The following is a 23,941-nucleotide window of genomic DNA, read 5'->3' as shown; positions in this document are numbered from 1 at the left end:
TCATGTGTTAGGTAAATTGCAGATTTTCCAACAGTACGCATCTTTCAACTTGTAAAATTTCATCAACCAACAAAAGTAGAAATTTGTACGGCAATTAAGTTCATGCTTTTAAAAACCGTTACCAATGAATGAAACAAAACGCTTAATTCACTTGGTTAGTCAAGTTTTTTTTTAATTGGAACCACACGTTTGTTGAAAAAGGATTCACAAGTTTCTTTCAGATAAATGAAAAATTATTTAATATCAAATTTCACTAGCAATTGCAATCAACATGCTAACATGGGCACGATCTTATCAATATTGAAATTAGAAAGTATCACAACTTTAATCTTTTCTGATATTTAAGTGAAAAAATATCCGGTTGGTTCAGGGCAGCCAGCAAGGATATCTAGGACATGGAAGCCAGTTTAATAATACTTTTTTATTTAGTAAATTTCATCTAGTGTTTAGTAACAAAACTCATCAACGATTATAAATTTCAAATATTGTTGGTGAGATAAGTGTCTGAGGAGGGCTGGCAATAACTAATATTTATCGCATCATCAAATGAATATGACATAAATTAAAAGCTTACTCCAACACCGTTTTTTTTTTCAATACAAGGATGAAGCTTATATTAGATTTAGAGTATACTTATTCTATCGGTATCGTAATGGTGTTTGTTGCACCGTTACAGATATCGTCAGAACAACTTCATCTCTAAGAACCTGGTAGAAAAACACTGTAAGAGATGTCATCTATGAACAGAATATTTTTTCCTACAGACTTAAATAATTATTGAATAATATTTTAGCATTTTTTTACACTACAACTTTTTTTGGACTTGAATCAACATAGAAAAAGTAGTAGTCTGGTAGAAGATAAAGTGTGACCAATACCAATTCTTAAATTATGTTTGATCCAACAATCAATGTTTTATCAAGAGACAGCAGGTGTCTCTGTCACGGAGCTGGCAGTGCTGTCCTTGATGTTGTCAGCGTCTGGCAGTACCAGCACTGACGCGCTGTCATCAGTCAGAGTCAGCACAGGGGGGTCTCCTGAAGATGCTGAGGCTTCCTCAGCTGCAGTCTTGTTCTGACACATCAGGCTCAGGGTTACATCTTCATCGCAAGACAGTCAAATTTCAGAGGCTTTTCTGACCCCTACCTTTTATTGATAATAAAGTCGGCATATTTGATAAAACTCAAATAACTGAATAATTGTTCCATATGAACAGAATTTTTTTGCATGGATATTTTGGTGATCGTACACAAAATAATGAATTTAATAATGTGGCATTTCAATTAGTACATAGGTACACAAAAACTGAAGTGCATCCATTGATGCCATACCATTGACATGGCATGCCAGCCAATGTCATGGAGTAAAAATGGAAACTATTATTATTTGTACATGTACAATACTTTTAAGTGAGCTTCCATAAATAATTGACAACAAAAGAAATCAAGATTTTGAAAAAAGCAACAATTATGCAGAAGCTGATTCAAACAATATATACCTAGGTACCATAGATACTTTTTGAATTGATGAAAAATTCAGTCGCTCAACATTTTTTCTCATTTATTAATGATCATGTAAAAAATAGGTCACAACTGAGAAGGAAAAAATCATCATATTACTTTAAATTTCAATGAAAGAGAATGAGATGAAAGTTAAAATTTCAAGGGTGAATATACTTTACCAACACACATACTATACTTCACCTTAATAGAAATATAGATATTTATTTTAAAAATTATTTTTTAATCTCAATGTGGACTGTACAATTAGCTTTTGGTAGCAGTCATTCTTCAAATTAGATGTTTATTTACATACTGGTACATGATTAAATGTAAACATTATTTGAATAGACTATTCAATAATTCATCTAAAAATGTGAAACTTTCTTCTAACAAGTTGACTGAATTCTTTATATCCAGTTAATAGAAAGAAATAGAGTTAAAATTGTGAGATTTCATTCCATGAAGATAAAGAGGATGAAAATATGACTCAGCAAAATGAAACAATAGTTTATTGACAAACAAAATGAAACTTACACTCAATGTAAGAAATGAACATCAGAAATTGAGCACTCAAAAGATGTGGATCAGGTACCGTAATTCTCCAACGTGACACTAGTTGTGATCATGGTGGAATGATTGGAGAATAAGTGATTCATTTTCAAAATTTACAACAAATTATAAATCTTCAAATTTTTATGCTAATTAATTACCAATTGATCAGGTGGAGGGACAGGCGTGTGATAGAGGCAGGTTGGCAGATGAGGAAGAGGAATGATGGGTGAGACACAGGGCTCACTGCCACCCTCCACAACCCCGCACACCCTGTACAGCTGCTGATGGGGATCTTCCAGTATATGCTTGACACAATATTTTGCCAGTGGTATGGCAGGGTCGCCACATTTCCATGATCCTTGACTATAGAGACAACAGTGCTTGTTGCTTTTAGTGCTACTGCTGCCGCGATCCTTACTAATTGTAGCAGCAGACTCGGAATTATTTGCAAGTTTGCTAGCACGTTTTTCCAAATATGCAGCTCTTAGAAGTGCTTGCCTGCCATGATGACGCCGATATCCCCGCAAAGCTTTGAGTTGAGTATAAATTTGTTGCTCTTCAACTGTGTCCTTTGGCTGACTGTGAATTCTTGTAAGGCTTTGATGCTCAGCGGCCACTTCCTCCAAATACTGTTGTCGGTTTTCTCTCAGTTCCTGATGTAGGTAGCTAAACTCATCCAAGTAGGCACTCTGTAAGAAAAATATATGCAACAATTTGTTTACAATGAGAACAATTCTCAATTAGATATCATCATAACTTTGAAAATGTATGATATATCAGCTGAATCTGCTTTCATACAAGTTTGAGGGTTTGTAGATAAATTTAACTTCACCATACTTTGAGCTTGTTGAGGTGAGCTAGGTGAACTTTTACAGTTTCCACATCAGTCCAGATGCCTGCTGACTGTAGTGTTTCCAAGTCACTGTCTCCACCACTCTCCACATCACTGTCCCCACCCAATAGTTTGTCTTTGCTGTATTGAGATAGCAATTCCTCATCTTCATCATTTTGATTCTCCACACTGAAGCAGTGTACATCTGGAGTGTTGCGCCAAGCAACTTTGTTTGCATCAGGAGTTTCTGCAAGATATTATACAAAATGAAAATTAGGCTGATTCAGTTGAATGTGAAATTTGGGTTAATTGATTGTTTATATCACAATTAAATACAACTCAATTTGTCTTAAAGAATTTATGTAGGTTAAAAAATTGCAAAATTATTGTCCCTCTTGGCAAAATTTTCTTTTTTTTACTCTATCTCACAAGAATGCAGTCAAGATTCTTATGTTGCCTATTTTTGTTGAATTTTACCTACTGCAGCTCAATTGTAGTTTCATTATCAACAATTTGAAGCAATAATTTTCTAGGCATAAATGAGAGGAAAGCATATAACATTCCAACCTGTGATTGATGAAAGAAACACATCTAAATAATAGGTATAATGTGGCTAGGGTAAACGCACCATTTTCCGACATCATGGGTAGGTAATGTAATTCCAACACTTCTCAACTTATTCTTTTATATTAAGCTTTGTCTTACTTCCACACATGCGTAGATGGTTGAAATAGTGACGTCATACTATTATTGCGTGCCAGATTCCGTCAAAACACTAGGTCTGGCGGGAAAATGTTAAGATCCTCAGAGCAAAAGTCCAAGTCAACTAGTGAGAACATTGAAACATGTGTCAAAGTTGATAGTTGACCTTGCTCTACCAAATAGTGATAAACTGTTTGTGTAGAAAGAATATTATGGTTTGAGACTTTTGAATAAGTCTGTGAATATAACTATTAGGAATTCTTTAAGTATACTTGTATTTGCTGATTTTAAGTGGTAAATAAATTATTAGATGATTAAGTTAAGAGACAGTTTTAGATACATAAAAACTAATTCCAACACAGCTTCTAATTGGACACACACAGCTCATTCCCAGCTGTGTTCAAAAATTAAAATTTTCTTAATTAAAAGCTTAATAGCTCTTAATTAAAATCCTGATTAAAAAGTTAAAAATTTTTATTCAAGCTTGTTCCGAGCTGTGTTGTATTCCGATACAGCTCACACAGGGCGTCGGAATTCCAACACAGGGCGCAGGAATTACGAATTAGTACGAGTTTGAAGCGCTGTTGGAATTAGTCTCACAATATGTCAAATTTAGTCACACACAGCGTCAGAAATCAGGGATTTTGTAGATTTGAAGTCTAAAGGCTTTTAAATAAATATGGCAACAGTTTGTCACATTTCATTGTTGCTGGCATGTAGTGTGGTGTTTTGAGAGTGACATAAAGCAATCAGAACTTGAATTGCGCATACAGTGATCTTCTTACAGCTGTGTCGGAATTTGGTGTCATTGGTGTGTTTACCCTAATACAGCCTACAGGCAACACAGACTGTTATGTATTGTACAATGCAATGTCTGCAGACTGCAAAGAAAAATTCATAATCTTTGATTGTTCAAATTATTTTCTGAAAGTATAAGATAAGACCAGATAAATATAATCATGACATTTTTTTATCAGTTATAACACTTTTATATAAATTGCTGATTGCAAAGCAAGGTCTTTTTCATCAAGAACTTATACTTAAGATATCCATATCTTTTTACGTTTTGCATCAATACAACCTTAAAATTGAAATCTATATACAACAGCAGTCAGCAGGTCTGATCACTATCAATTTATTAAAAGATATAGCATATTTATGCACATTACATTTTACATACATTTTAAAACATTATAAACATGAAGTCTTAATATTTTCAGGCATTTAATGACATAAAACTTTACTTGAAATCCCATGACTTTCCAGGTCTGGAAAATAGAAAATCAAATTCCATGACTTTCCAGATTTTCCATGACCGGTACATACCCTGAATGAACGAATTCTAAAAAATTTCTGATACTAATAGTCAACTTATTAATGATTCACTCATTTCACTGAGCTCTGGAGCTCTGCCACTCTGTTTATTTAGGTATTCCAACATACTTTAGAGTTTAGTGAATAGATGGAGAGACGAGAGAGCACTGTAACTACAATTTAATGATTCCTAAAAAGGCTAAAATTAATGCATAATGGTAAGAGTTAACTCTTCACAATCACAATACTAAACATTTTACCTTTTTCTAAAACTAAAAGTAGCCTACTCACGTATAAGTGAATTTCCCGACTGAGTCACAGATTCATGATGTGATAAACGTTCTAATAAGGTGAGAGCATTCTCTTTATGTATCTTAAAGTTCTTAGTTCCATTATTCATTTCGGTATTAATGAAGTTAACCGTACATTAAATTTGAAGCTCTAAAATATACAAAAATCAACCATTCACAACCACGGATGTGACGGTACCACCTCCATCCAAAGTTTGTTTTGATTTTACAAGTGGCTTCTATATGGTTCAAGTTGCTGCGCAGATTCGGGCTGTCGCCAGTGCGTACATGTGGTCAGTAAAGGCATGATCATGATGATGATCAAGGTTTTATACACAAACAAATTACCTAAAAAAGTTATTGCATCAGACGATCAGTTTGATTTGAGTGATGATAACGCATAAAAAGATTTCATATATCTGATCGTTTCTGGAAAGCTTTTTAGTCATGTATGGAAAAATATTGAATAAGTTGGTAAACAAATAAATTCATATTTTATAATAGATATCCTTATATAAATTCAATTTTTATAATCATCCATTTTTCGTAATTGCACAGCCTGTAGGCTGTTGGCGGTGGGTAGGTACTAAATTACTGTCTGCCTTTGCCACTGGGTTGACGAAATGAAAAGAGGAAGCACAGTGGATCGTGCCCCAAACTCCAAAGTGAATTAAGTGACGGTGATTCAGTGACCAAACCAACTAGCTAATTTAAGATGCATAAATGTACAATTTTCTGTGCGTGAACTTTTGGGGGGAGGGAACTATGATGCTGATGTACAAAGGAAAATCTTTCAATTTTTGATTGTATACATTTTGAAGTCAGGTAGACTTAGAGTTAGCAAACTTTAGACAGGTGACCAAAATGGAAATGTTGCTTACATGTATGTATAAGTGTGTATGTGGGTGTAGTATATATTTATATGTACGTATGTATGTTCATTCATGTACATATACACATGCATCACCCGAATTATCTTACCTTCTTGTATTAGTTTACCCAATTTAACTATCATTTATTATGCCAAGTTCTATAAGCAATGACCCTTGCTTTCTGATATTTTTTTCATGTTATGTGTAACTTTTCTCTTACACGCTGTCATGCCAAAGCAGCCAAACCATCACACCCACTGACATTTTATAAGCAAGAACAAAGTGGATTGACTTCCATGGCCCATGCCAAGACAAGAGGTCCAAAACTGCAGAGTGCAGAAGCTCTCAGGCCCCATGGTCATCCTTGCGGTTGTCCTGTGGCTTTAAGTCCACCCAGCGTGGACACCCGGAAAAGAAGAAGAAACCCACTAGCTAGATTAGATCGTGCACCCGGGGTGCACGATCTGATATGTGGGGTGCACGATCTAATTCTTCCCAATTTCCCATATGGGGGGGGGGCAGCACCCCCTCCCCCCATAATAGGTCCATATGGGAAGTTGGTCGTTGGAAGCTCTTAACTTGAAGTTGACACTTGAGCTGCTGAAATGTCAACTTGACACACTTGATCTTGCTCAAACCATCAAGTTGAGCAAGATCATCCATCCTTCAAATTCAATTACAAAATTACCTACCAGCTTGAAAATTTGAATTCCAAGTAATTTTTTTCACACATTTTTCTGTGTTTACTGAGTTGGGTTAGTCACCGTTAGTGGCAAAGCAGTGAGTTTTTTCGACTCTCCCTCAGGCCGAGCTCAAGTTCATTTTTAAGTCCTATATGTAGACCAGTAAAGTAGGCTATCCTGGACCTGGATACCTGCATTATCATACATAAGAAATTGGTTTAAATCAGGATTAAATGAGAAAATTAAAAATGAATGATTCTAAAAAATCTGTGGTTTGTGACTATGCATGATGACTCATGCCATGCAGAGAAAAAATGTGTCAAAAAATGAGCCACTCATGCGTCACGTAGCATGAGTTGCTCACTGACTTTGAGTCTCTGGCTCTGACTTAGTGATCTCTGTCACTTTTGTCATACGTTATAATAATGATTTTGTTGTTGTTGTTCGCCCTCCCCGTCCCACGACAAATGCGGGACGGGGCCTACACCCATTCCTGCGGCCAGCCCAACCTCTCTCCCCAGCGCGCCAGCAGGGCAGCAGCCCTGCCGCCTCAATGGGAGAGCTCCACAAAACCAGGGGCGACAAGGGCATGACCAGCTCCAGCAGCCAAACAGGTGGTTGGTGTTGTGTTCATGTCTATGACAGAGTGGACAAAGAGGGGACAGATGTGTGACTGGATCTATCTTGTGTAGGTATTGGTGTAGTAGCCTAGTAGTAGTAGGGGGGTCTTGTTTGTACGGAGATTGGAGTTGTGTTAGTGCTCGGCGTGTGTGTCTGGGTAATTGGCAAATTGGGTTTCTGAAGGGTCTATGGCCGGAGCTGGTGCCAAAAGTACAGCATTATTTGGTAGGTTGTCTATGTAGTTAGTTGTGATTGTAGTGTGTATTTGTTTCTTGTGAAGTTGTGTCTGTTTAGTGTATCTGTTGTGGCTTGATCTGGTTCTATGAGTATGTTAGTGGGTAGTTTCTATTTATGAAAACTGTTTGTTTCATGAGTCTGGGTGGGTTGTAAGGTTGAGTATGAGTGTGAAGTGGGTGGGTCGGTGCTTGAGCTTTTAGTCTTAGTTGGGATGTGTGGAGTCTAAGGTGCTGGTCTATTGGCAGCATTTTTGTTTCTGTGTGTAGGTGACTTTGGTTAGTATCAGCTGTACAACCTGTTGCAATGCAGAGTGCTGTGTTTTGGATTGTTTGTAGTTTGTTTGTGTGAGTTTGTGCTAGGTTGGGGGACCAGATGTTGCTGCCATACTCTATTATAGGTTGTGGTATAGTTTTGTAGGTGGTGAGTAGGACTTCTTTTTGTTTTCCCCAGTTTGTTGATGTGAGAGATTTTAGAATTTTTATTATTTTAGGTGCTTTGTCTTGTGTGTTATGGATGTGGGTATTGAAGTTTAGTTTTGGGTCAAATGTGATTCCTAGTATTTTTGGGTGTGTAATGGTAGGAATTGTGTTATTGTCTATGGTGAGGTTTAGTATTTTCCATGTATTCAGCAGGTTCAGGTGTGAAAAGTGTGGCTGTGATTTTGGATGCATTTAGTTGGAGGTTGTTTCTGATAGTCCAGTCGTGTATCTGTTGTAGGAATGGTATACGCTGTTCTGCAATCTTGTAGTTGTGATATCATGAGAAAATAGTGATGTCGTCTGCATAGACAAACATGTGCACATCCGTGGCTGCCTGGCCATAAGCCACTAGTGGCCAAAGTCAGAGTGGAAAATTGGACAGAAGCCACCTGTAAATTGCATAAAAAAGTAAAAAACACATGTGAATCTAGCTAATTTTTTTCCTCTCATTGCCTTTTTCCATTTCCTACAATGACAAATAAGAAAAATTGTGCTATACCTGCTAGTTTTTAAATCACCCAATTAATTATTATTTTGCCTCTGATTCGACAAACTTCTGCTACTGCCAGATAATACAAATTTGCAACCTGATAACATGATCAGTTCATGCATATGTCTCTGCTATAGCCCACATTTAGGCTGACAACCATTTGAATTAGTATAGATAGTACCTGCATCGTTATTCTGAAAAATTAGGAAAAATCCTTATGAATGAGACAAAAAAGCCTATGCTTGAAGCAAATTTCCAATGATTTGAAGGCCCCTTGCCTAATCTTTTTAAAAACAAAACGGGGAAAATGTCATATTGTTGCCTGCACTTTCTTCATTAAATTTCCCTGAAATAAATAGGCTTGAGCTACAGGCTACAACTTTTTGAAAATCCTCCTGATGATACAAATTAGCTGCTTTCATAGATTCATTATAATCCATACCAGGTCCACATTGATAATTCACCATTGCCTTGTGTCAAGTTGTGTGGCTCCAAACTCCTAAGTCATGTATTTTGGTAGATCAAAAATATCACAATTTAAGAATTGTCAATTCATGATATTTTAAATTTTTGCACTTCAGTACCCTGCTCTTGCCAAAATATTCTGTACAATAACTGCACCTAAAATGTTATGTTCATGATCATGTTGTTGTGTTAATGTTACTGATGTCAGACTGTATTATATACAACTTAAATCTTAATTGTTTGACCAAAATTTTAAAATATGTCAATGGATTCTCAAGTGGAGACAAATATTCTTGTTGGCATGTCTAAGGTAAAGTTATAGATTTGGCATAGATATGTGCAAAACTTGGTAAATGAGTTTGCAGTTTGGCAAATGAGTTTGTGCATCGAAAATGGCTTTCCACAGCTTGACAAGGGAGTCACAGCTTATAAATTCATGAATTCATGGCTCCAAAATCCAGTGATGGCTTGGAAAGAAGACCTTCTCCTTTGTGAAGTTATGACATTGAGTACCTATTGTTCAGTGATGTCATTGCTGCCACTTTATTAAACCTGCTCAAAATCATCACAGCTGATACCAAAACATGTATACTATAACTAAAAATTGAATCAGAAACTCTTTCAGTAGGCTGCATGACTACCAGGTCAATATATATCTCTAGCTAATGGAGAATATATAGTAACTTCTAGCACTAACTTATGTTTCAGTAGTATGCATCATTTGGCTGTGGTCAAAATTTACAAAGCATCATGTATTAATAATTTTTTTCTACAACAGCCTGATACAGATATAGTATATATACTACATAATTAAGCTTGAATTAATTTCGTCTTTCCATTGCTCTTGGTTATTCAGTCTCATGCTATCATCAAGTCCAGAATTGACTAATAAATAGGAGTTATGATGGAAGTTAGATTGGTCTATTTCTTTTCATTATTCTTAGTGTTCTGCAGTCATGGATATGCATTTGGTAAGTAGTTACTGGTGACATTCATGTAAATATTTGGCTGTCAATTTTTTTAATTCATTAGTTTGTAGATCATATCTCAATTTTTGAAGTATTGAAAATAAATTGTCATAAATCAGTAGAAATGAGTTGTACAAAATTATTGAATATCATACAAGCAATAGTGGTAGTGGTATGGCTCAGGTTTACTGCTGTAATTAGACCCTAGAGCCAATTTAATTACATGTGAGATGGCATATATAGTAAAAAAAAACCTAGATTCTCCACACAAGAATTTTTAATTTCTCTGAAATAGTTTCCAATTGTAATGTATGTGTAAAAACTTCAGTTTTGTAGACTTTGGATTGAGCACAATTTTTTTTACAAAAAAATGGCATGTACCCTTTCATATTATACTATCTTTATTATTTTTGTTTCGCTCAAAACTAATATAATGCTTCATTTACAGGCTGGTCTAGCTATTCCCATCCCAATCTCCGCTACTACGAAACCATCAATGCTGCTCAGTTAAGGAACACGCATAAAATTGTGAAGAGAGGCGTCAACTTCAGTGCCAACAAACTCAACTCCATTAAAGAGGTGCTTATCCACTTTTTTTTTCAAACCATAATAATGGTTGCATTATCTCTTTAAATATTGTGAGCTCATTTGTTATCTATGTGTATATATGTATAATTAGGTATAAGTTGAATGTTCAATATCCCAAAAATTGTAAACTATAATATAATGTCACATGTAAACCTCATATTTGAAATTTCAAGCCCTACCAGAAGCCTAATTTAGGTACTGAATTGAGAAAATTGCTACAAAAATTGTTACTAATTTAAAAAATATATACCGGTATATACTCTCTGACCTTCAAAGAAACTTGCATTTATGTGCATATGTATACGGTATACTTTGAATACTTATGCCACAAAAATTTAGATTCACTCTAAACTGTCTGTTGCATCTTTATTTGTCAATTGTTTCCTAATTTTTATGATTTTGTTTATTGCTTGTCAAATAATTTGGCATCTCAAAATGAGTTTTTAATTTCATTAATGTCATCAGCTCGGCTTTTGGTAATGGTTGAAATGCAATTTTAAAAAGTTTTTCTTAGCTTAGCTTTGCATTTGTTTGTTTGTTGTTAAAATTGACAACGAAAATTAGCCCACTTCTGATTGCTCTAGAGATCTGAAATTCGGCATGCAGGCTATTTTCGCCTAACAATTTCAGATACAATCATAAAAACTTGCAATTAGAGACCTAAATTAGCTTAAATGAGTAAAGTATATTTAAATAGTATATATATATAGTATGACGTGCGGGCGCTGACGTTATAGAAGAGCAGGCGCTGACGCTGCGTATCATCGATACGTACGTCAAGGCAAGTAAATTGGCTCGCAACAACGTTTTTCATGTGTAGCAACGGACTAAAAAGGAGAAAATAAAATACTTTAAGTTTTTTTAAGTATTTTATTTTAGTTTTAAACTCCTTGTACATTTCTCATATTTGGCTTCTCAATTGTCCTATAATTTACATTGCTTATTCTAACAATGTTTCATTTCTATTTCAGCTGGAATTTAACGCGTTTGGACGTCAGTTCCGATTGGTGCTGAACAGAAGGAGCGGGCTGCTGGGCCCACACTTCAATGCATATGCTGTAGACGGTAATGGCGTCGAGAAGCGTATTGATATTGGTGAGTTGTGTTGCTGTTAACATTAGTAAATATCTGGTGTTCTTCAACTACTGTATTACGAGATTTTCCATGTTTATTTTGACGCTAATGACCATGTTTATGTTAACGATCCCAAAATAATGTACATTCTGACGAACAGTCCAGATCACTGTGGTTATTGTATGTGATACATGTTTTCAGCTGGAGATAAGGTTTCTATTCAATCCATACAATTGAAAGAAATAATTAGAACAGAACAGTAAAGAATTACAGGAATTTCATCCCATATCTCGGTTATGCAAAATAAGCTTTTAAACATTCAAACTTCTCTTTAGCTATTTCTACAGCTTGCCGATTCTTAGCTGCCCACTTATGTCTTGATTTCAATTACAGATCACGATGGGTTCCTCGAAGGGCGCGTCTATGGCGAGCAGTCGTCTGAAGTGACGGCTCATTTGGAAGATGGCCGACTCACGGCCACCATCCACACCCCTGACGAGTCATACCACATTGAGGTTCGCCATGTACCTCAAAAATTAATTTGTATAAATTTTTGCATTAGTTTTAGTGGAGTTTATCCTTAAAATAATAGAGAAGGTATTCCTCTCCTCTGTTGCTACCGAAGTTGCCTGATGTTAAACTTTGATACTTAAGTGATAAATGGGAATACTTAGCAATGTTTTCTATTTTTGACATAGCCTCAATTACTAGGAGAGCTCATGATTAGTCTGTGTTATGTTTCTCCAGTGAGGTGCCGGGGGCTTGACTTGTGTTGCATGAGCCAGATGGTCTGCATTCCTGACTTCCTCTCAAAATTGTGTCAAAGGATTTTTTTATTTAGCTTCCAATTTTAATTACATGGATGTTGTTTATAAAATAATGTGCTTGAATAGGAATCAACCATGTCAAAATTTTTATTCTAAATAATTAATATGTATATGTTGTTCACATATAAATTAAATATTATATTATATTTTTTTATATTAAACGAATCGTATAATTATTTCAACAATGTTTACTCAGTTTCATACAATCGATAACATGTAGCATTCAGAAGTGTTATCACCTGATCTTCATAATAGATATATCCCTACTAATTAGCTTTTTATATCCTCTGTTGCTACCGAAGTTGCCTGATGTTAAACTTTGATACTTAAGTGATAAATGGGAATACTTAGCAATGTTTTCTATTTTTGACATAGCCTCGAGTACTAGGAGAGCTCATGATTGTTCTGTGTTATGTTTCTCAAGTGAGGTGCCGGTTGCTTGACTTGTGTAGCAGGAGCTAGATAGTCTGCATTCCTTGCTTCCTCTCAAAATTGTATCAAAAAATTTTCTTATTTAGCTTTATTTTAATTACATGGATGTTGGTTTATAAAATAAAGTGTTTGAACAGGAATCAATCAATTCAAAATTTGTATTCTAAATAATTAAAATGTATGTTGTTTACCTAGTTTAAATAGGTAAATAAAATAGCATATTGGGTTTATCTTGTTAAAAAATCATTCCTATAATTATTTCTGCAATTTTTACTCATTTATCATTCAAGATTGGTCACTTAGATATCAAGAGGTCATTTATTATTCAATTTTACTGTCATTGCTGTTTTTTTTTGCAGTTTTTCTCATTTATTTATTATGAATATCTGCATACCACTGTGTGCTTACCGTTATGGGCCGTTTTTTACGTTTTACTTATGCCAACAGTTCCAAAAATAGCTGATTTTGAATAAAAAAAAAATATTGTGTTAAAGAACGAGTTCCTAGCATTGATTGCTAGAGTTAGGTTAATTTTGAGCTTGAATCATATTAAAAAAAATCACGGAATGCCCAATCTGCCAGTGCGAGGAGTTGTGTTTCAAATAGAAGAAACTTATTTCTGATAATTAATGGATTTTTGTTTTTTGCCCTTCCATGTGCTTTTTATTGGCACCCTGCTTATAATTTCCATCGTTACAGCCATCGTGGCGACACATCCCGAACGCGGACCCGGACGACCTCATCGTGTACCGCGCGTCGGACGTGTTGCACTCCTGGGACGATCCTGAAGTGGTGGGACGCAAGCAAAAGCTCATGGATTACATCAAAGAGGGCAATGAAACAACAGGTTAGTTCTGAGACTACAACAATAGCTTATGAATACAATGAAGCCATTGGTGTAATTTAGACTGTATTCATAAGCTATCAAGTTAATGTGAATGGTGTTATTAGTTTGAGAAATATAATTTTTTGGATCAGGAATTTCCGTCCGAGTAGAATGTGTGCCTATAGTGATCTACTTGGGTACATAATGTGTTATGTTGTGATATGACATGAACGTTTATGTATTTGATCACTGCTTGTAAACTTGTTGAATCGAATAAAACGGTAAGTAGCGTTCATTTTTAGTGTGCAATGAGCTTGGATACAGTCAAGTTAAGTAGTGTTAAAATGTGCATGAGTGCTCTTGCAAAACTGATTAGACAAAGATGTATGTCATTAAGCACAGCCTTCTGCCTGGGATTAAGCTGGAATTAATTAATCTTCAGATGCCGATGATGAATGGGAGAGCGTGGACGAAAGTTCCTTTGACCATCAGTGGACACCATCCTTCAACAACGCTTCCCTGGATGGCCCCCACAGGAGGGTGAAGCGCCAGCAGGCCGAGGCTTATAACTTCAATGGCGACAAGACGAGGTGTCCTCTCCTGCTTGTGGCTGACTACAGGTTCTTCAAGGAAATGGGCGGTTCAAACTACAAAAGCACCGTCAACTATCTCGTGAGCACCACAGTCTGGCTTATTATCTACGTTATTCTATGTACTGTTCTAATTCTATACTTCGTTGATAGATATTGTCATGCTGAAGGAGACTTATCAGATCAATGAGAGTATTAGAATAGCACTGGTCATTAGACTATTGAAGCCTACAACATTAAATAAATTTACTAAAGCTGTATGTTTGTAATTCTCAGAGTGTCTGTACTGTCTTAACTATAATCTATTATATTCACGTGAATTTTATCTTCAGATCAGCCTGATCGACAGAGTGGACAAGATATACGAGAACACGGAGTGGCGAGACCAGAGCGACAACGGCGGCTTCCGCGGCATGGGCTTCGTCATCAAGAAGATCTTGGTGCACCAGGAGTGGACGCCCGTGTCCAGCACGCAGGTCCACTACAACATGCAGAAGGACAGCTGGGACGTCAGGAATCTTCTTGAGGTTAGTAAACTTTAGGTGGATGAGAAGGAATTTTTTGTCTTGATGTTCTTTGTTTAAGAAAGTCTGCTGAGACGTCATGAACATTCTTGAGGTAAGCAATCGTGTGATGATTGAGAAAACATTTCAAACGTCAGTGAAATAGTTTTTTCTGTCTAAGAAATTCAGCTGTGACGACAGGAACCTTCTTAAGGTAAGCACTAAGCAATCGTTATGTGGTTGTGAAAAAATTATTAGTGTGAATGTAACTTGGTTTCTGTTGAGTTCCTCACTTGAAAATAAAAATGTGGTTAGCCGGCTAGACGTTTGCAGAAAGTTTCACTGCCCAAAACTCCTTTAAACTGAAAAATTAAATTCCTATAATGAGGATTTTCCTTATTCTATTTTTTGCAAGTTCTGTTCATGAGCTTATGAGACAGGTTCAGGTGTGGTTAATTATAGATGAATCGTATGACAGGTGTTCAGCAGAGAGTACAGCCACAAGGACTACTGCTTGGCTCATCTCTTCACTGACATCAAGTTCGAGGGCGGCATCTTGGGCCTCGCTTACGTTGGTTCTCCCAGACGGAACTCCGTTGGCGGCATCTGCACTCCTGGTAGGTGCCGTCTTTGTTGACGCGTTTTTTTATTTGTAACTAATTTATAGCACCTCCATATGCTTTGCTGTGTATAAGGTACCTACTCTTATTTGAACCACTGCTATAATATATGGGACCAAGAATATGGCATAACAGCATAGAATGAGAAACAACAAAGCTTAATATAACTAATTTTCCCTGAGAATATTCCTGGTACTGAAGACTTTGCCTATTACATTTTAAGATTGTATTAATTATATATGATAAATGATCCTTACTATGCAATTATTTCCGTCACTGCAGAATACTTCAAGAACGGCCATACATTGTACCTGAACTCGGGTCTGAGCTCCTCCCGCAACCACTACGGACAGCGCGTGATAACGCGTGAGGCTGACCTCGTCACGGCGCACGAGTTCGGCCACAACTGGGGCAGCGAGCATGACCCTGACCGTCCTGAGTGCAGCCCTGGTGCCAGCCAGGGCGGGTCTTACCTCATGTACACTTTTTCACAGAAATTCTCGCCCTGTAGTCTGCGTGCGATCCGGTCAGTTTTAGTGGCGAAGTCTTCACGATGTTTCACGGAGCCCGAGGAATCTTACTGTGGCAACCAGCGCGTCGAGGGACAAGAAGAATGTGACGCGGGACTCGTGGGACAAGACGACGTCGACGCCTGCTGTGACAAGCACTGCCAGCTGCGCACCACAGGCGCCAAGTGTTCGGACAAGAACTCGCCTTGCTGTCAGAACTGCCAATACATGAACATGAACGTCAAATGTCGTGAGGCTCAGCGTGCCACATGTGAGAAGGTGTCGCGCTGCACAGGCACTAGTGCTACCTGCCCCAAGGCGGAGAGTATGCCTGATGGCACGCCATGCATCGAGAAGGGCGAGTGCAAGGATGGCAAATGTCTGCCGTACTGCGAGGTGCAGCACATGCAGAGCTGCATGTGTGATACAAGTGAGTTACACTGCTATTTATGATCTATGTTAGTTAATATTTATAAATGCAATTACTGTATTAGCGTATTTTTTTGTAGGTAAAGGTAGTTTGTTTGTAGTTTACTAGACCCTTGCAGCTTCATTGTAATCCTCCAAGCAGGTTCTCTAGTGATATTATATACCTTTCCTAATTTCTAAACAAAATGGCTAATTGAAGTAAATTGACCAATCACTGGAATGGTAAATTCCTCAGAGCTCCGATACCGTTAATTTAAGTGAATTTAAGATAACAGGAAGATAAGGAACGTAAAAGCGTGCGAGCTGGCATTAAGAAGTTTATATCATCAATATTCACATGAAGTCATACCTGTGAATGTGAATAATCTATCCTCAAGTTTGAAAGGAATACAAAATGTGTTCGCAGTTGAGAACGCTTGCAAGCGCTGCTGTCGTAAGAACCTCAACGACACCTGCTTCCCCATCAAGCCTGTGGACATCCTGCCCAGTGGCACTCCTTGCATCCACGGCTTCTGTAACGAGGTAGGATGGATGTGCTTGAATTTACTTTCCAAGAGTACGATATCAAATATCAAGTTATAAGAGGCGGGACTGAAAGAAGAACCTTTTGCTCAAGCCAATTAAAAGAATGTCGTAATCAAATTTTTATTAAAATCACTTGTTTGCTTGAATAAAAAAAATAAAAATAATAATAATAGCATGGCAAATAAGCAATTTTTATAATTTTTTTCAGAAATAAAACTTTTTGCAATTTTTTTCAAAAATAAGCAAATTTTTGACATGGGTATTACTGAGGATATTTAGTGAAACTTGCAAAATTATTCACGTTGAGCACTAATAAATTTCATGCAAAGGTAAATATTTCTAAACTTGCTGTGCAGGGCAAGTGCGAGAAGACGGTTCAGGACGTGGTGGAGCGCTTCTGGGACATCATCGAAGACATCAACATGAACACCGTGCTGATGTTCTTACGCGACAACATCGTGGGCACGGTGCTCGTGGTGTCCGTGCTCATCTGGCTGCCGGCGAGCTGCGTGTTTAGCCTTGTGGACAGGCGAGTGAGGTCCAACTATGAGAAATATGTACGCTGGTACTACAGTACTGAGCTCATACATCCTAATGACAGTGTCAAGGTGATCGTAAGCAAGCGTACCCGAGTACCCAACAGCGGCACTCATCATAATCTGGATGTGCGTCATCGTCCTGAGGGAGCTGAGACACGGCCACCTCTCTCTACCCCACACTGTAATCCCCCTCACTCACACCACTTCGCTAGCCCTCTCTAAAGCTGCTCTTTTAATCGTCTCCTTCTCTATCCATTCATGCTATCCCTCTCCTCACAATACGTCGCTAGCCCTCTCTAAAGCAGCTCTCATAATCGTCTACTTTTCTACTCCTATGCGATCCTTCCACTCACACCACTTTTCCAGCCCTCTTTAAAAGAGCTCCCCCAATCGTCTCCCTCTTTAAAGCCCTCTATAATCCCTCTCACTCGCACCTCTTCGCCAGCCCTCTCTAAAGCAGCTCTCATAATCTTCTCTACTCATTTCTGCGATCCCTCCACTCACACCACTTCTCCAGCCCTCTTTAAAAGAGCTCCCTCAATCGTCTCCCTCTTTAAAGCCCTCTATAATCCCTCTCACTCGCACCATTTCGCCAGCCCTCTCTAAAGCAGCTCTCATAATCGTTGAAGTGTGGACTGTCACAGTCATTCACTTTCCTAGTGTCTCCTGAATAGTTTCTTTCCCTCTTTGTTCACATATAGTTCTACAAGAGGTTATTTACACTCGCTTGCCCTTGAGTACCTTTTGCAATTATATTCTGTAGTTTAAAACTGAATGATTCCGAAAATGATTATTTAAATTTAGTCTCTTTATTGAATTCCATTCTCATATTACATAAATTGGAAATGCCTCACTAGTTTAAACTTAGTAACTTGCACTGCGCATCCTCTATAAAATAGAACCAGTTTTTCGTCTTGCAAAATTTGTAATCCGGCGGCTATGTAGAATTGCTGATAAAATAGCTTGGGCATTGCTTGAGCAGCCATCGGTCGGTATCATACCACGATACCTGGCATTGGTATTCCTAGTTGATCTCGGATTTTTTGGCATCTAATTTAAAAAAATATAGAAGATATTTTGTAATCTGTTATTTTCGTTTTTTGTTGATCTCTGACAAGCTTGTCGTTTTGTCAATGTCCGAAGATTTTGTTTTAAAGTAGTTGAACTATTTTTCATAGTTTAAATATAGTTTTTAAAGTGACGCTGCTATGATATTATTTTCGACTTGAGATCTCAACTTCAAGACATTCCTACGCCGCACTAGACGTGTAAAATATTATCAATGGTTAGCATAGATAAATTAATGTAAGGCGAGTGTCTATTTTAAAAGTGTAATTGTCTTTGAGCTTCAACATAAAGCTTATCATTTTAATTATCATTCAAGTAGCTTGTTTAAGTATTTTATAGATCGTTATTTCCTTCGTGGAAGGTTTGAGTAATGTTCAAAATTCATCATTTGTATGCCTTGTTCAAAAAAATGGAACAATTAGGTGCAAGGCAAACAGCGTTTAAATGATCACGTTAAATAACGTTAATCGCATTATTTATTTACTTCCTCTAAAAATACAAGTATTTACCCGTGTAAATCTTAATTATTACGGGTCATGAAATAGTACCATAACTGCAACGCAATTACATCAGAGGCGTTTGCTTCCTAAAGCCTGTCGATAATTAGTCGTCTGAGCAGCCATTCTTTTTAATCATAAAATGGACACTAAAATTGTTCTCATCACTTATGCGCCTCAGTCAATTTGATGTGTATTCTTTACAAAACTAAGTGCTCTGCTGTGTCTGGTTTCCTTGCAGTTAGTTACTTTTACATTCAATCTAAAAAATGTTAGTTAGTTACTCGAGCCATTTTTCTAGTTCACATCAGATGCACCAACTTGACACCGTATATCTTTCTCATTGTTGATAACAACGTACGGTATGTGTCGTTTGATTGTACTAAGTGAACTTTTCCTTAGTTTCTGAAGAACTTGAAATAATTCTTAATTCCTATCGTTGCAGAAAAAGAGCGAAAGTGGCACTGAAAACTCGGTCTTGAGAAGAAGGTAGTATTGTGTGTGTCTAACAAAGCTTTAATAATTGTGCGGAACGGAAATTTTGATGTGGTCTATGTCCGAGAAAATATTTTGTGTGGTGTATCCTATTTTGTGTTGTCTAATATTCAAATTCATCTTCTGCATACTCTAGTCTAGGTCATTTGTAATGAAAATAGTTGTAGGCATACCGTGATCCACATTCTTTGTATTTTAAGTCTATAGATATACGATACATGTAGAAATCAAGCACATCTGATTCAGTGTTTTTCCATATTCTATTACGATATATATTCTTAGAGTTTTAAATTAATGTTATGGAATTAATTTCTGAAGCTAACAACATTCATGTATCTTGAATTCTCTTTTATCGCGTCCCGTTCTCATGCTCTCATGCCATCATTTTATGTAAGACTGTGTTTATCAAATGAAATATTGTTGTCTTTGAACAAAGACGTTTGTTTTGTGTATTTTGATGGAATTACTACTCCAGTATTACTAAATTTTAATTGTTTATAAGTCGAAATAGATACATGTTTATAACCGGGAACTAACTTCCCTCGTTTCGATTCTTCTTCACGCTTCAGCTTAAGTGAATAAATTGAAATATTCATGAGATAATCTGTTTGAACGGATTTAATATCGAAGGCATGCAAATTTTTTCCCTATAGGTGTCCACAAACTATAATTATGTAGCACTGAGCACAAATAATATTGAATAATACTGAATTATTCTTAGTGATACAGGGAGAGCTGGATCAAGATGAGCTGCTATTTGTGGTGTTTGGTTATCGTAATTTGCTTCTGGGGGGAAATTTCCAGAAATTTTGCGTTTACTTTGATTTAATTATTACAAGTTGCTGGCATCAAGGCTATGTTTCTGCCTGTTATTTATGTACGGGTAATTCTCGTATTCTTGATTTTGTTTTCCCATGATTCTCACTTGATTTTTACTGAAATCTGAACAAACTGACGCCATGGGCCTATTTATTCAGTGCCGACACTTCTATTCTATTCTATTCTAAGTGTCTTTTACCGTTTAATATTTAACGTGCATTTGCCTGAGTATTGCCATGATCCATATTTTTAAAAGAAATGGCCAAGTAAAGCCAATTAATTACCCATCATTGGGAGATGGTAAATTCCTTCAGAGCTCCTATGCCGTTAATTTAAGATAACCTGAAGATAAGGAGCATGAAAGCGTGCGAGTTGGTATTAACGTGACAGCATGCAATCGTTGTGCATGACGAATGGAGTGACACGAAACTAACTTCGGTGTTTGTGAAGGAAGAAATTTTGGTTTTGTTCTGTGGTTTTCGAATGTCGACGTTAATACGTTCCATGTGGAGTGTCGACTTCTCAAACGACCAAATTTCAAATAAATTTTTAATCGAAGGAAATTATCGAAAACCAATTAACTTGATTCGAACTTGAATTTTCCTTATAAAACTTTTGATTTATATTGAATGATTGCTCTTTTTCCTGAAAAAAAAATTACTAATACATGCTAAAATAAACAGCCTTTTAAATATTCGACCTAACTTGATAGTAGCTATAGCGTACGGTATCATTAAACGCTGCTTACTTCGATATTGAGGAACATCTTTGGATCGACTGAGGAGTGTCTGTTAGAGGGCCATACACTGGAAAACAAATCCTTTTCTTAAAGTACACCTAGAATCTGAATGTGGAATTTTTTGGCAAAATTCATTCATTAATTCTCTGCGAATTTATATTCTGTGGCTGTATCAGTTACGCTTCCTCCTATATCATGGTTTTGAGTGACCGCCTTTTCAATTCTTTATTCTCATTATTTTCCTTTTGTCAGTATCTCCATGTTTCTTTCTCGGGACCCATTTTTCACTTGAATTGTTGTATAAAGTGAACAAAATATCGTGCAATCTGCATAAACGACGGGCAGAGACCATGTGACAAATGCAACAGACTAACACCAACTGGCGCTAGATGAGCAAATCGGCATTTTCGGAGTCGCGTCGAATTTCATATTTCCGTCGACTACTGAGTTATATTTTATAAAAAATTTGCGTATTCGTCCGATTCCTAAAACTGTCGACTACCTGGGTTCCACTGTACTATGTACTTGATTTTTCATTAGTACTGTTAGTATGCACGCATTACCGTACTTTAATGACTTAAAATAAGGGAAAATGTCACTTCTGTTTAGATAGGCGTTTTTGGTCGTTGCTGTCAGTAATTGATTATAAGGGTTGATGATTTGTTTATAGTTGTAATGCAGCGCAAGTATCCTGACCTAGCACCCTAGCTTTATTAATGCACGACCTGTCTAACAGACACTCAGATTGCCCCAATAGTGAAATACAAACTCACCGTGGCAGTATATATGTTACTTTTGATTGTGTTACTTTTATTTATAAACTAAGCTTATTAGTTTGGGAAAATTTTAAATGTTCCACTCTGTAATTCAAGTCCATTGATTCAAATACTACATTCATTTTTAGGTATGCGTATTTTCCATAATACGTCTAATGGTAATTTAAGCTTTAATTTATAATATGTTCCATGTAGGACATATCGAAGTGCATAATTATTTAAGTCGTTCAAAAATTAGCTCTGTTAAGATTGATCGGTTATGAAGGTTTTTATCATTTAAAACCGAATATTTATTGCAACGCGGCCAGTTTAACGTATGTCGTTTATGATTTAAATACAAGATAATTACCATTGTTCCGTTGTACAGTGCGGCACAATCGTTAGATGTTTTAGTGAATAAACCCTCGTATATCTGCAGACGAGTTTTATTTCTCTACACCAAAAGATATTTACTAAATTACTTTGAATGGCTTTGTATATCCGAGACACTCGTTACACGTGTAGGTACCCGTTTACTGGGCTGGACTCTAAGGAGTGTTTAGCCTCAGTGTTACAGCCACTTTCCGTTTATCGTTGAAAATATTTCTCGACACAAATGATTGAGAATTAAAAGCAAAGAAAATGCCATATACATTCACAATATTTTATTTAAAAAAATATCAGCTCCAGCATCAGTTTAAAGCATAAAGAATACAAATATAATTAGCAGAAAGACTGAATTTACACGTATGTGATTAAAATCTAAACAATTAGCTTTTATGTCGCTGTCAGTTTTCAACTTGAGTTAACTGATGATACTTACTTTTACACGAATATTCTAAGAAGAATCTACCTCATCCATCGTATTGAATCTTGCCGAAGCACAGTTCCAGTATTGCTCGTTTAGACGTAATTTAAATATATTACCCAAAATATTCGGTGTAAACCTTGGTCAGTCACACCAGCAACACTGTAAAAACTGTACGTCTGATATAAATGCCTTAATGTTTTTTTGTCATACTTTATGGGCTAGAGATGTTTATCACTCGATGTCAATGTGCTGTACGGCGACGTTTTGTTCCGCATTCACGACCTCAGAAAGCGACAGCGTTCGAATTCTTTTCAAATACGTCAGTTAACGCGCTCATGCAGGGTCGCGCTGGGTATTCCGCTTGCGAAAATTTTACTTCATGTTTTTTTCGTTGCGTCAAAGCGCATATATTTTTAAGTCCAGCCTTTAAACTTGCTTATAAGGGCCTGCATTTGTTTAACTTAAATAAAGTTCAATAGGCATTTGCCAAAAAAATAAGATTTAGTTTATTAAATTGTGAGCTGCGAAGAGATTATTCATTTGAAAAAGACTTTTCATCTCTACTATTTTGAAATAATACGTCGCCTGTTAACGTACGTATTTGCGTCATAATTTTTCTCAAACTTGCCATACGATAAATTCATGAGCAAGTAAGTTTAAATGAATCCGATTGGTCTTCCAACATGACCTTTCGTAATAGTTTGTTACGGCAACGCGAGGGAAGTGCTACAGCACGACGCGATCGCTTCCCTCAGATTCACTTCGCAAGGTCAGTTCGACTTCCGCACTGACGCGGCGCTAAACGAACTTGCATGCCACTCAGTGAGATCGCAAACGGCGTCACAACTTGACTGAGTGAGGAGGTGCGAAACTCACGAATAACAGAGCGTATGAGAATCAATACTGCAAGTTAATAGTACAGTACACTAATATCAAGGATATTATGTAAATAGGAATCTTTCTTTTTAAATTGAATTCTTTCATGTTAACGCCCGCATGACAACGCTTGAAAATGGAGAGTGACCAAGAATCAGTTTACAGTGTTGTAGTATATGATCTATTATTATTATGATGTTAATACTGATTATTATAATGAATGTTGATATATGTTATCACATTAAATGAAGGTATTTTCGAAGATATTCATCATTTTTGTTAATATTTAGGCCATGAGGATCACCGCTAAAGCCGCGACCGAGAGAATACGTTCGAGTTCAAGTTCAAGACCTTAGCATGGCTCAATTTCATCTTTACTGTACCGAAAAAGTGATATATTTTATGATGAATC

The 23,941-nt window shown here is 36.7% G+C and overlaps 2 protein-coding genes across 3 annotated transcripts; one reads left to right on the top strand and one right to left on the bottom strand.

Moving 5' to 3' along the window:
- Positions 1-401: 401 nt before the first annotated feature.
- Positions 402-5,452, bottom strand: LOC108674851 (KAT8 regulatory NSL complex subunit 2). The gene is made up of 4 exons (XM_018162835.2): positions 5,194-5,452; positions 2,892-3,133; positions 2,213-2,743; positions 402-1,074 (listed from the first exon to the last, which is right to left on the bottom strand). Exons 1-4 carry the CDS (start codon positions 5,300-5,302, stop codon positions 919-921), a joined length of 1,038 nt encoding a protein of 345 aa, XP_018018324.1. The 5' UTR covers positions 5,303-5,452; the 3' UTR covers positions 402-918.
- A 4,367-nt stretch (positions 5,453-9,819) lies between these two features.
- LOC108674819 (ADAM 17-like protease) lies at positions 9,820-22,280 on the top strand. Of its 2 annotated transcripts, XM_018162803.2 has the most exons (12): positions 9,820-10,010; positions 10,456-10,586; positions 11,567-11,690; positions 12,063-12,184; positions 13,628-13,775; positions 14,197-14,426; positions 14,677-14,871; positions 15,326-15,464; positions 15,750-16,406; positions 16,812-16,927; positions 17,287-17,459; positions 19,480-22,280. In XM_018162803.2, exons 1-12 carry the CDS (start codon positions 9,941-9,943, stop codon positions 19,514-19,516), a joined length of 2,142 nt encoding a protein of 713 aa, XP_018018292.1. In that variant the 5' UTR covers positions 9,820-9,940; the 3' UTR covers positions 19,517-22,280. The 2 variants fall into 2 exon arrangements, with proteins under 2 accessions (XP_018018292.1, XP_018018283.1); XM_018162794.2 differs by having other exon boundaries at positions 17,287-22,280.
- Positions 22,281-23,941: the final 1,661 nt, after the last annotated feature.

Source organism: Hyalella azteca, unplaced genomic scaffold (assembly GCF_000764305.2).
Source record: "Hyalella azteca isolate HAZT.00-mixed unplaced genomic scaffold, Hazt_2.0.2 contig11184, whole genome shotgun sequence".
NCBI lineage: Eukaryota > Metazoa > Arthropoda > Malacostraca > Amphipoda > Hyalellidae > Hyalella > Hyalella azteca.
Note: the sequence above shows the minus strand (reverse complement) of the source record. Positions and strands in the feature narration are given on the sequence as shown.